Below are 13901 nucleotides of genomic sequence, written 5' to 3' on the forward strand. Positions count from 1 at the left end.
GTATATTTTCATTTTCAATACATTCCTTCATTCTTTCCTTGCTTTGTGTGTTTTGTCCAACTCTTTGTTCAAGACGCCAAGAACCTGGACACCCTCCACCAGTAACAAAAGTACTGGGTGTTCTCACAAGAGACACAAAATTAGAGAACAGAAAGATCATCTCATCCAATGTTTCATGTTTTACAAACGAGAAAACTATCATGTTGCAAAGGAAATCAACAGAAAATATCACTTTGACACCAATTCATAGCATTTATTGACATTTCCATTTAAAATGCTAGGAAAGCTGTATAAATTGTAAACATGGAAACCAAATACTTGCATAAATTATTTCAAAAACTCTACAGCACATTAGAAAACAGTGCAGCTATTGAAGGATAGAAACATAAAACCGACAAATAGAAGGGAGGGGCCGATTATTAAATCGTATACCCATACTGAGATTTCAGTGCCTGTTTGAGACCAGCAAACCATGATTGTCAAGTTTAAGTTGCAGTATTGATGCCACAGGTGGCCTCAATTTGCTCTGCACATTTCGTACATTAACGCTCATAATCTAGGGATGAGTGTGCAGGAAGAGCCAGAAAAACATGGACCTTGACAAAGGAGGGAGAGACAAGTCAGTACTCCAGGGCAGCTCTGCCGAGCAACCTTTCCTATTAACGCTAGCCAGACTCCCTGCGTCCCAGATGCTCCGGAGGAGGGCAAAGTCGAGGGCGTTCCCACTCCCCTTTTCTGAAACCAGTCCTCTGGTGCTTAGAGCAACTGAATGAATGGGTGGAGCCTCACTTCCTCTAGTATCTCCCTCTTCTTTCCCCACATTTGCAGGAGGAACAGTACAGCATATGCGACTTGAACTTGGCCCTGTACTATTCCCAACTTGTACACTTAGGGAGTCAAGTTATGAATACTTGAAATCTGGTAAGTACAGGAAAGACTATTCGTGATGCTCCAAGTAGCTCAGAAAGGTTCTGTGTAATCAGGGACTGCAAGAGACTCAAGTCACTCAAAATTTCACCTCTGTCCCTTTTACCTATTCCTTTTTTTTTTTTTTTTTTCCAGAGATAGGACCTCACCCTGCAGCCCAGGCTGGAGTGCAGTGGCGTGATCATAACTCACTGCAGCCTACAACTCATTGGCTCAAGCGATCCTCCAGTCTTAGCCTTTCGAGTAGCTGGGACTACTGGCACATGCCACCATGCTCAGCTAATTTTTAAATTTTTTTTGTAGAGACGGGGTCTCGTTATGTTGCCCAAGGTGGTCTCAAACTCCTGGCCTCAAGCGATCCTCCTGCCTCAGCCTCCCAAAGCGTTGAGATTAGAGGCTTGAGCCACCATGCCCAGCCTATTCACTCTTTCTTTAGAAATGTGAAGTGACCCCTGAAAGACCTGGGGGAAGAAGGAAAAGGAAGGATCCTGGATAATTATCTACCCTGTGGGAAGCCATTTTAACTACACTGCATTAAGACATTCATTGCTTCTATCACTTTCTTACTGGCTCCTAACTTTGTTTCATGTTTCCAAAGGCATTTAATATTCTTTTCCTAAATTTCAATGCTGCTGTGTTTTAAGATAAATTATCAAGCCTACTGTCACACACACAAGCATGGACTTAGCAACGTACCATGATGTTGCAATTTCCAAGTCATCTTCATAGTGGAGAAAGTAGTCCTATTTAAACACTGACAATCACCTCTATCAAAAGAAACCTGAAATGCACACACTCCTTGTTCATTAGGTAACAAGTGTTAAGTCTATCATAGTTTATGAGTATGTTACAGCAGCTGCTCATAGAAACCCTGTTAGAACGTGTTAACATGTTAGATTAAATGTAAAAATGAAGTTCAGTTGACTATGCCATAGAAATGTGTTTTGTGTTCACATGCTCTGTCTGCTGGTACAGAAGTGGACTTCCCCCTGTCCAGGGCAAATGTGGATAAGCAGGCTCTAGTACTGGCGGTGGAACCTTGCTCCAGAGGTAGAAATGACCACGGTGAAAACTCCACTTGAGCTAAAGCTAGCGTGGGAGTTAAGACTGTAGTCCTCCTTCCCGTGCCCAAAACCTTACCCAGCTTTCCTTCCAAACGACAAATCCATTCATGTCTGAGAATCTAGTGCGAAAGGGATGAGAGAGACTTATATAATAACTAATTTGTGAATTACTGCCAATGCACTGCAAATCAGTGTCCGAATGACTGGCTTGGTCACTGGAACACTTAGAAAAAAGTTGTGCAAAAGAAGGAACGCTGAACCTGTCCACGGGAAACGGGAGACTCCTATAGCACAGAACCGCGTGCTGGTTTTAGCCCAAAGCCTTTAGCGCCTACCTTCACCCGTGCTTTGCCTCACAGTCCGCATGCCAGGAAAGATCTGGCCAGCAAACACCCACTGCTTAAAAGTCATCTGCCACCCAAATCAAAACACTATGAAATTAATAAAATTTGGAGAAAAATGTGTAGGTAGCAGTAAAGAAGCTGAATATATATATAGATAGATAGACAGATAGACAGACAGACAGATAACCCACTATGCTCCACAAAGGATTTGGCGTGGCCAAACGGCTGCTTGAGATCTGCTCTAAACAATGACCTCAGTGTCATTCTCATCATTTTCGTCCTCTTCCCTTGCCTCCCCCACACTGGAGCACTTCCTCTGTAGATCTTCACAGCCCTGGTCGTTTCCTTGCTGCATGACTGCAAAAGCATCCTTCCAGCACCTCTTCCTTCTCTTCCGAAACTCCCTCAACAGTGCAGTCGGGGATTCTGTCCCCATATCAAAGCAGATCAAGATCAAGTTCATTTTCAGTGACAGCTTCACTCCTTCCCTACAGCCTTTCCCAGGCCCACTCTCAGCTCTTCCTTCCACACCATTTGCCTGGGTAGCTGCCCTGCCTTCAAAGTCACTTCAGAAGTTGACGTCTCCCCAAGATACTGCATTTCCAAACATGCAACTTCTGCAACTTCTTCTGGGTGCCTAATGCATTTATGTCTTTTGAACGAATTTTTTTCTTTTTGAGACACAGTCTTGCTCCGTCGCCCAGGTTGGAGTACAGTGGTGCAATCTCAGCTCACTGCAACCTCCGCCCCCCGGGTTCAAGCAATTATCGTGCCTCAGCTGGGACTACAGGTATGCGCCACCACACCCAGCTAGTTTTTGTATTTTTTTGTAGAGACGGGGTTTTGCCATGTTGCCTGGGCTGGTTTTAAACTCTTGATCTCAAGTGATCCACCTGCCTCAGCCTCCCAAAATGCTGGGATTACAGGCGTGAGCCACCGCGCCTGATCTCTTCGAATGAATTTTATTGACGCTTAAACCATGTTATTTATCGGTATCTTCCATCTTCTATACCCACTCGTGCTATCTTAGATTCTAAAATCTCAGAAGGCAAGGCTCATGTCTGCTGGCTTATTTGGTGCCAGAGACACCAGAAAGTCGGGAGCAGAAAGATGCTTAATAAATGCAATCGGAAAATTGGTGAAGGAAGTGAATTTAAAGCAAAATGGGAGTGAGGAAACTGAGTCACACTGAGCTTTCGGTTTTGCTCATTACCCATGTGTGAACCCATTCACCACAGGAGCGTAGGGTTTCACATCGCTCATCCTAGGGCGTCCACATAGACAGCATGCTACATTTTCACAGTGCTTTATGCTCCCTCCTCACAGGACATCTGCACACATGATCACATCTGATTCTCACAACTACGGCGCCTGGGAGGTGGCGGGGGAGGTCTGTTCTTGTTTGGCTTATGGGGAGAATGAAGTTCAGAGAAGGAACCAGACACGGTCAGTGAGTGACAAAGTAGATTCTGAAAAAAAAAAAAAAAACATTTCTCCAAACATTCTGACTCAAATTTACAGTTTGTGTTACCACTAGAACTTTTAAAATAGGAAAAAAGAATAGACATAAAATTCAACTGTTCATTGTAGAGTGCTTCCATAAACGGACTCCAAAGCCACACGCTGTCAACGCAAGGACCCTTCCTTTCGGTGGATGACGTGAACTTAATGTCTGAAGACCGCTAGGGTACGGTGCTGCTCACACAGCTAGTTTGTTCTGAGTTTGGTGACTGGCAAAACTGTTGTGGCAGGCGTCGAGAGGAAGCAAGTACAAACTGTGTGTGCTTTATGACCACCAGCAGAGGGCTGGTGATCCGGGGGCCTGCTCACACCACACCATCACCACCGGCTGTTTATTTTACATCATCTTTGGTCTTGACATCTGTTTAAAGGTATATTGTTTCTAAGAATAAAAATACAGTTAAAATCCCTTTATGGTAGTTTGAAAGACATCAAAATTGCTTTTACGGTCAGCCCAATTTGAAACAGAACCCTCTTTCTGCAATGCTCAAAGGAGGTTACCATTTTTAGCACACTCTATGTGCAAGCCTGTATGGCCCCGAGCGGAACTGGGTGAGAAGGGGCCATTTATCCCGTTTGCTGTCACACGATTTGAATTCATTACAAGGTGTCCATAATAAAATTCTGCTTGGATATCTGAAATTCTTAATAACATATTCAGGAAACCTGGTATTTTTGAGTGACATACAAAGATAATCGTTCAGTTTGGGGAGAGTCGGGTATTAAACCAAGACCAAGAGAAATTTGGTATTAAACCAAAACCAAGACATCAAGCCCAGAAAGGGGCATTCTCTCCAATGCTCCTTGGAGCCTCTGAGGATCGCCTGATAAGATGCTGCTGGTCCTTTGTTTAACGTCCTTGAGAGACTTACTCTCCTGCACTCCTTCTCTTTCAGAGGTGCCCACATGAAAATTGGCTACATCTTACCTTCCCAGAACCAACTTTCCTCGTATTGTAAGACTCTAAATCTGTACAACAGGCTTCATTAATGAAGGGCTAAAACATGGTTTTGAAATCCAGTGATTACACTTTGGAAACCTGTTTTAGCTGTTTCAGGGGTCTTAAAACTTGACACAGATACACAGGTTTTGATCAGTCAGAGCCCCAAATTCTATAGCCCCTTATCTGTTATTTAATGAAAAGTACAGTCATGCACACATCAGGATGTTTTGGTCAATGACGGTCTACATATTGATGGTAGTCCCGTAAGACTATAAAATTGTATTTTTACCATACCTTTTCTATGTTTAGCTATGTTTAGATACACAAATACTTACCATTGTGTTCAGTACAGTAACATGCTGTACAGGTTTGTAGCCTAAGAGGAACAGGCCATGCCACACAGCCCAGGTGTGTAGTAGGCTATACCATGTAGGTTGCGTAAGTACAATCTAGGATGTTGGCACAGCAACAAAACAGCCTAATGACACATTTCTCAGAATGCATCCCCATCATTAAGCGATGCATGACTGTCTTCGCTGATCTAATAAAAACAGGTTAATAGTGAAAATCTCTTAGCTAAGCCTGCTTTTCTTCTGAGATTCACTCAGGTACCAGAAAACAGAACAGCCCTTGCCACTGTTTTCTTTACCATCATTTGGAAAGTGGGGGAAATGTTTACATCAGGAGTAAATCTTAAGCGAGATGATCCCCTCTTAGCCCAAAGAGCATAAGACAATTTTAATAGCCACTCGACAGAGTAACAGCACAATAAAATCAGAAATGAGAAGCAACTCTCTCCTTTCCCTTGGGGTCTCAAAGCTCTTTTACATTTCTTGATTCATTACAGAGAGGCTGAACTGAACTCAATTTCATTTCCAGGCTCTGAACACAGGGAATGTGACTGGTAGGGATGTATGTATAACAATTTCGTGGTGCTGGGAATTATTAAATAACTTTTGCTTACAGAAGATTTCTCATTCAGACGTAATTTGTGAACAAATCAACAGCAAAGTGGAAGAAAGGATCAGTTAGGACCTCTTGAAAGCCTCATTCTACAGGATCGGCCTTAGCGATCGGTGCTGAACTGGGACATGACCAGGAGTTGTGTGTGCCCAATTAAGAAACAGCAAATACAATGAAGAATGTAGATCTAAACTTTGATCTGTATTTTGGATAATCAAATAAATATAAAGCTTTTTGCCCCACTTTGGGAGGGATTTTTTTTTTTTTTTCTAGAACAAAATGAAACCTTCAACATATTCTTCCACTGAAAAAGCCAAAGTTGCGTTTCAGACATGAAGGTGAAGGGCCCTTGGAGCTGTAGCACCAGAAGAAGGAGGAAGAACGCGGGTGATGGCTTCGTTTGGAGTCATCAGGCTCTACAACCTATCATTTGGTTTCTCACTAGTAGCTTTTTAAAATTCCCAAACAGTCTTAGTATTCTTGTTGTTAATGTTACTATTAAAATAAGTTCCTATGGAGTAAAAGAGAAAAATTAAGCTGTTAATAAAATGTCTTCAAACCTCTTCTCAGAAAACAAAGCAGCAGGTTCATCGTACACGTACCAGTCTCAATCCCACAGAAACGCTTGGTTCCTTTCATCCCTGTGCTGTCTATACAGTTTAATCTCTGCCTTTAAAAAAGAGACGAATGCAGTCATTTTGTTAGCTTAGGTTTGTGTTTTGTTTTTGTGAAGTGCTGCTGGCTTTTGGCCAAAATACATATATTTCAACTGAACCCAAGTGTTCAGACAATTGCCAGCCCAGTGAAAGGCTCATGAGCTGTCACACGACGTATGGCATCTTCTAAATTGCAACTTGCTCCCTCCCTTGGGCAGGCTGCCCGAGAGTTGCTCCTTCCTCTTCCAAACACCCACTCAGTTGATTTCCTTTTGGTCTTGCTTCCACAGGAAGCGGATACTTGGCAAATCTGCGAGGCGAGGCCGATCAGCTGTGGAAGTTCTGCACGGTGCTCTGTTTCTGGGAGAGCCGGAGGAGCTCCTCGCGGATTGCTTTGATGAGAGAGGCCGAGGAGTGGCCGGGCTGGAGGTCTTCCGTGGAGCTGGTGGGGTAACCCAGCCCAGGGCCCTGCAGTCCCCGGTGGGGGAGGTTCCCGGAAGGAGCTGGGGGCTCCCTGCCTGAAGTCCTTGGCACCTGAAATAGCGGTGAAGAAGAATACTCTTGATGTCCGAGCATGTGTGTCTGAAAAACATGGCAAACGTCACTGTACTTCCTACGAAGAATAAGCCGAAACATCAAATGCAAACTGGCTTTAGGAAGGTTCCCAGGACTGCCCACGTCCATCCACCAACTCAGCCCTCCAACAGGGCCCTGCTGCCTATGACGCAGGTGAGGGGTGAAGACACCAGGGGGCTGGGGAGAACAGAAGGGAGGGAGGCTGGAGTGCCCCATGATGTGAAAGGTTGGGTGATATCTGAGAGCTGAAGGAGGTTAAGCGGATCCATGCCAGGCTGACAAGGGGAACAGGTGCCTCTGCCCTGGACTGGAGCCTACGCAACCATCTTCTGCTTTATCTAGCTGCTGTCTGTCTCCTGTCTCTGTGTGTGTGTGTGTGTGTGTCTACTGAGGGCTCTGTAGAGCCTTGTCTTTAAAAACTTATCTGCACTAAAGCATAAAATAGTTTTGCTGATATTTGCAGCATAGAGATTAATTTGGCAGGAGTTTCACAAGAATTATTACACTTTTCAGATTTTTTTTTCATGTTTATTTTTTCCCCCAGTGGAAATAAATGTCTCTTTGCATTTATATGTAAGAGTACTTAAATCTGCGTACTAAAAACCATGCTAGGGCCAAGTTATTTGTGAGCCAAACATGGCATTCCAGCTCTAGGTTCTTTCTACGTTTCACTTCTCCAAATAGTGACCGAGCAGTGCTCCAAAGTGGATGTGACAGGAAAACCTTAACACACCATGCCAGGCACGGTGGCTCATACTTGTAACCCCAATCCTTTGGGAGGCCAAGGAGAGAGGATTGCTTGAGGCCAGGAGTTCAAGACCAGCCTGGCCAACATAGTGAGACCTTGCCTCCATTTTTTCAAGAAAACAGAACACCAAAACCAACCCCGAACACCTCATGAAGCTAAGCTGGGCAAAATGAAGGCAAAAAAAGAGAAATGGCAGCAAACTTAAAGCAGATACCTGAGACTCTAAGTATAACAATGTCTCTTTTAGGGAAGCGCCTTATTCTAAAGTTAATGTCTTTTTACTAGGTAAGAGCATCCAGCCATGAAAGGAATTGAGTGTGTCTGTTGGGAAGGCACAGAAATGCAACAGACGCTGTAGCATAACGATAAGGAGAAAACAAAAAGTAATATTCTGGGTGGTTATTTTCAAACCTCATGAATTTATCCCCCCAGGATATACAGTTCTTGAGAAAAGCAAATGAAAGCACTTGTAGGAATTACCGATGCTCATATTGAGTGAGTGAACAGAAGTCTCAAAAAGAAAACCTGTGCCTTAAAATGTCCCCAACTGTGTGCTTATTACAAAATTACCTACACATGGTCATAATACAAATGACATTAACAAACCCACAGTGAAACACAAATGCTGTGGAAGAGCATGAATATTTATACAGCAATCCCGCCAAACATGAACTCCAGAGTTGTCACCTATAGATACAAATTTACTACTGAAAGCTTGAACTCTGCCTCAAGAAAAATTGTATACTTCCTAAAAGCTAGATGCTAAAAACTGTAAGCCAAAACACCAGAAGGTGGGAAAATGTGAGAGAGATTAAAACTTTTTTAAATGTAGGTTTTAAAAAGGGACCCCCCAAAGCAGAAGCTGCTAAATTGAGGGATTATGTCTTTTTTTTTTTTTTTTTTTTTGAGACAGTCTCACTCTGTCAGCCAGGCTGGAGTGCAGTGGCACGATCTCGGCTCAGTGCAACCTCCACCTCCCGGGTTCAAGCGATTCTCTTGCCTCAGCCTCCCAAGTAGCTGGGACTACCAGCGCCCGCCACCACGCCTGGCTAATTTTTTTTTGTATTTTTAGTAGAGACGGGGTTTCACTATATTGGCCAGGCTGGTCTCAAACTCCTGACTTCGTGATCCGCCCGCCTCGGCCTCCCAAAGTGCTGGGATTACAGGTGTGAGCCACCGCACCTGGCCTATGTCTAAATTTTAAATGATGACCCAAACAGGAGATACTCACGGCCTCTCTTCGCCCCGCTTCGTCCTCCCCGTACGAAGGCCAGCCTGGCCCCCCATACTGGCTGCCTCTGCTTGGTGGGATTTCCACTGGCTGAGCTCCAATTCTGCTGGCAATCCCCACCTGTGTCAGGTGCTGGATCTGGGAGCCTGGAAGGAACACGGTGGAGTGGCCTGGTCAACATTTATAGGAGAGTATGGCTGCCGAGGATGGCTGCCGAGGAAGACACTGTCAACTCTGACCACTACACTCCTTAACGACAAGGGATCAGGACTTGGTACCAGTTCTATCTCCAGAAATCTCACCTCAACTGCCATACTGTCAGCATTTCCTGAGGGTCCCACAGGTAGGGAAATGCACCACGAAGCGGTAGGAAAATGTACCACGAAGCACCGTGGACCAAGCAATAAAAATAAACAAATAAAAGAAGAAAATCCCATTGCAAAAAAAGTCTGAAACAGAATTCTTGACCCCGTGACATTCATCCCTAAGCCTAAGTCTGTCCCCCATTTCGCCCTCCCCATTTCCACCCAGGGCTGTGCAGCCCTACTTGCTCAGATCTAAAAACCTACACCCTATGCTCCACTCCTCTTTCCTGCGCACTTCCTACCAGCCCATCAGAAAGCCGGCGGGCTCCTCTCCTGAAGCACTGTGTGAGGGTGACCCCTCCTCCCTGTGAGCACCGCAACAGCCCCAGTGGAACCACAATCCCACCCCTGATGCAACTGTTTCAGAAACACCCTGTCAGAAGACACTGTCAGCTCTGATCACTGCACTCCTTAAGGACAAGGGATCATGACTTGGTACCAGTTCCATCTCCAGAAATGGCATTTCCTAAGAGCAACAGACCATAAGCTTCTTGGTTCCTGGACTCTGATTTTCTTTTAATTCAGAGGCTGACAGTGATGCCCTTATTTTCGTGGCTAGACATTAGGACTGGGGATAAACGGTACCACAGAAGGTACTTCCATTCATCTCTGTGGCAGTTACCAACAAGGAGCAGCTCATTTATTAAGAAACGGGTGACAGGTTTGGGAGCCACCATGAAGCTGAAGCCTGGCTCTTTCTTGCTTGTGGCTTCGAGATTCACAAGGAGCTGGATATACAATATGCTTATTTTTTTCCCCTTAAAAGGCAGAATACGTATCTATTTAAATTCAGCATATTGAAGTATATTTTCATTATAACCCATATTGTGTCTGTAATGTAGCCACAAGACAATTAAAACCACTCCCCCAGCCTCACTGGTGCGGTGAGCTGATGGCAGAGCCAGAGGACTCTCTAGAGCTAATTACCCCCCTATACCCAGACATCTGCAGCCTCCTGTGGCTATGGAAGCCAGGTAATACACAATGTTTTTCTCCCTCACCAACTTCTGTCATATGGAAATACACCTATACTGCAAATTAAGGGCGAACAAAGTGATCCTTAAGCACTGTGAAATAGAATACTTATTTCTAAATTTGGAAATTTCATCAAATTCACCAGTGATGCTCAGACTGGAACCACAAAGGCTCCAAGCGTCCACATCTAAAGGAGGCACCTCCTCCGTCTTTAAGTCTATTCCTACTCTAGTTGTCTAATTAACAACCTCAATTCTCTCAATTCTTTATTTTAAGAGATGGGGTCTCACTATGTTGGCCAGGCTGGTCTTGAACTCTTCCTAGCCTCAAGTGATCCTTCCACTTTGGCCTCCCAACATGATGGGATTATAGCTGTGAGCTATTGTACCTGACCAACAACCTCAATTAATCAACCACATTGAAAAAAAAAAAAAGAACTCCTCGATGGTTTTATTTGGATATTTAATGATAACTAAAAGTCGGGAAAAGCTGTCCTGGCTCTGGGCAGAGCAATGCACTCTACTGGAGCACCAGGTCAGTTACTGAAAAATCCTAACAGTATTAAAATGATCAGGACTACCAGCCCTCCTTGCCCAACAGACGTTGTTTGAGCAAATCTTGCAAAATGCTACAAGAGCAGCACAGTGTTCCCTATTTCCAAAGGCTCAACCAACTGCACAGGGAGAAAAGCACACCTTCTGTGTAAAGCCATTCCAGTAGCTGAAATCATCATTCGGTAGGATTTTGTATCCTGTGTTGTTCACTTAACTATACAGCACAGGCTTCCCCCATGAGTCAGCATTGAGCCCAGCAAGCCGGGGTTTGCATTCCAGCTCAGCCATCGACAAGCCATGTGACCCTGAGCAACGGGCTATGGCTACCGCTGAGCCTTGATTCCTCACTTCTCCAGCAGGAATAAAAAATCTACCTCAGCTGGGTGCAGCGGCTCACGCCTGTAATCCCAGCACTTTGGGAGGCTGAGGCGGGCGGATCACCTGAGGTCAGGAGTTCACCACCAGCCCGGCCAACATGGTGAAACCCCGTCTCTTCCAAAAATACAAAAATTAGCCGGACTCAGTGGCGGGCGCCTGTAATCCTAATCCCAGCTACTTGGGAGGTTGAGGCAGGAGAATCGCTTGAACACAGGAGGCGGAGGTTGCAATGCGCCGAGACTGTGCCACTGCACTCCAGCCTGGGCGACAGAACAAAAACTCTGCCTCAAAAAAAAAAAAAAAAAAAAAATCTACCTCAGAGGGTTATTTCAAGGATTAAAAGACATAAAACAGATCAAGCCTCAAACACACAGGAGGCAACTGGTAAATCTCAAATCCCCCTTTTCTGGCTTTTTATGACCTCTTCATCTTAAGTAGCTGTAGGATTTACTCAAGGATGCCCTTACTACTGAGTATCTGGGGAAACTAACAATTCTTTGCTATTAGGCAAATAATGCTGTGATAAATATCTTGGCACGTCATTTTCCCCCAATATTTTGGATTTTAGGAGAGTGAGCCTGGATTTCCAGAACTGGGATTACCAAATCAAAGGCTCTGTAAGTCCTACCGCCAAACTGCCTTCCAAAAATTTAATAATTTATGCCACCACTGAAAATAATAGTGACAATGGTCATGGCAGCTAATATTTATTGAAAGTTTATGCTATGCTAGGCACTATTTTGAGCACTTCTGTCATCTTCTTTTATCAGCTAAACAACCAAGGAGGTAAGTACGAATATTCCCAGTACATACAGATGAAGAAACTGGATGCTAACTTTACCATGCCACATTATTATAAAAATAATTTCATGATTGAAATGGTGCATTATGGTGTTAATTTGCAATTTTAAAATATTTAAAAACTGGACCTTTTTCCTCCTCCCACTGATCTTTTCAGGTTGGCCCACTTAATTTATATGAGGTATCTTCTACAATAAAAATACTTCTTGATCGTGAGGTGCTGTAAATTTCTCCTAGGTACTATTTTCTTTTTTTGAAAATAACTGGCAATTTTCAGACAAATACATGTTTCATAATTTTCTATAGTTAAAAAGGTAATCCTTCTAATAGATCTTAACATTTTCCATTATACGTTTTTACATAATTTCATCTAATAGAAATTTAAAAATAATTTCCTTTTGAATGTTATCAAACATGTATAATTTCTATATTCGTTCAGATTTTAAACTAAAAATTAATACATCTGAATTTTGCTTAGTATGCATGCCATGTAGGGGGGTTCAAATACCTAAAATTAGCAGGTGAATCAAGATTCACTGCAAAGCAAACACCTGTAAAGTTCAGGAAAATCTACAGGATTCCAGGATACACTATTTGTTTTGCTGAGTAATAGACAATGCAAAATAAAAGAATTTCCTAGAAAAACCATAATGAAAAAATATCCACCAATTATTGCAAATTTGGAGTTGGCTTAAACTACTTGCTTCTGTTTTGTTTCGAGATAAGAGTTTTGCTCTGTCACCCAGACTTTGAGAGTCGTTCATTACAAGCTGAAAAAAGCACCTTCTTGAAAACTAACTCTTGTTTTCATGCCATCCAAAGTGCTCAGACCTAGATCTTTCCATTTACAGTAAGGATTTGGAAACGTTTTTCCTGGAGGAAGCGTGCCGTGAATTTCACATGAAGGGCCTGGTTCCAGAGCCAATCAGCAGACAGCAGCTTTGGGAGCTCCGCCTCTCTCTCCGCCTCCATCTCGGTCAGGATATGAGGGGAAACAGCCCTGAAACAGCAGTGGCAGAGGCCTCTGCACACTGACACTCTGAGACATCTAAAATAAAGTTTCTTTCAAGTTAATGTCCCGTAGCTCAAAAATGGAAGCTAAACAGCCACATATACCTGTGGTACCCCCGACAGGCCGAGGCCGGGCCACCGACGGCATCTCCTCCGAGTAGATCCCTCTGGCAGCAAATGGGGCTTCGGCGGAGGCCTGTGGCTGCTGAGGGTCAGGGGGCACCAGCTCTGAAGACTGCAGCAAACCGGGGCCAAAACCTGGTCTGAAGGCAAAGCAAACCAGCACATTAGGACTCCACTGCACCCTGGCCTTGGTATTCCATGAGGTCCACCCCCAACCTTACAGAAGGTAACACTTATTTGTCTACCTGCTTAGCCATCTCCTCTCCGGGAAGGGGAAGAGATGTTTCTCCTGCTCCCTGAGGGAAGGGACTTTTCTATTTGTTCACTGCCCTACCTCCAGCACTAAGAACAGCGCCTGCAATACAGTTGAGGCTGACAAAGCCAGGGCCTGCTCATCTCCAGCATCTGCCTCGTCCTGTGCTTCCTACCCCTGGCTACACGGCCGCATCACCTGGCGGGTCTGAAAAAATCACGACGCTCACACTGCACCCCAGGCGAATTCAAACAGAAACACTAGGGGTGAGACCAACACAGCCGTAATTTTTTTTTTGAGACGGAGTCTCACTCTGTCCCCCAGGCTGGAGTGCAGTGGCGCAATCTCAGCTCTCTGCAAGCTCCACAGTGGTAACTTTTAAAATTACAGACGATCCTGCTGTCCATCAAGGCTGAAAACCAGTGTTCTAAAGCAGCGGATCGCAAACTTTTTTTTATCTCCAGACCT

The 13901-nt window shown here is 44.2% G+C and overlaps 1 protein-coding gene across 3 annotated transcripts in view; it reads right to left on the minus strand.

Moving 5' to 3' along the window:
- Positions 1-232: 232 nt before the first annotated feature.
- Positions 233-13901, minus strand: part of KIAA1549 — a 150428-nt gene continuing 136759 nt past the window's right edge. The window contains exons 18-21 of one of the 3 annotated variants that reach the window (XR_002944748.3): positions 13163-13320; positions 8974-9119; positions 6365-7000; positions 5945-6273 (exon numbers count right to left, since the gene is read on the minus strand). Coding sequence is in view for 2 of the 3 variants with exons in the window: in XM_016958227.4 (XP_016813716.4) it covers positions 6746-7000; positions 8974-9119; positions 13163-13320 (559 nt within the window). In the remaining variant the exon portion in view is untranslated. Of the gene's footprint in view, positions 7001-8973; positions 9120-13162; positions 13321-13901 lie in introns of all 3 variants that reach the window. The other 2 variants (XM_016958228.4, XM_016958227.4) reach the window with 2 other exon arrangements.

This window comes from Pan troglodytes, chromosome 6 (assembly GCF_028858775.2).
Source record: "Pan troglodytes isolate AG18354 chromosome 6, NHGRI_mPanTro3-v2.0_pri, whole genome shotgun sequence".
Taxonomy (NCBI): Eukaryota; Metazoa; Chordata; class Mammalia; order Primates; family Hominidae; genus Pan; species Pan troglodytes.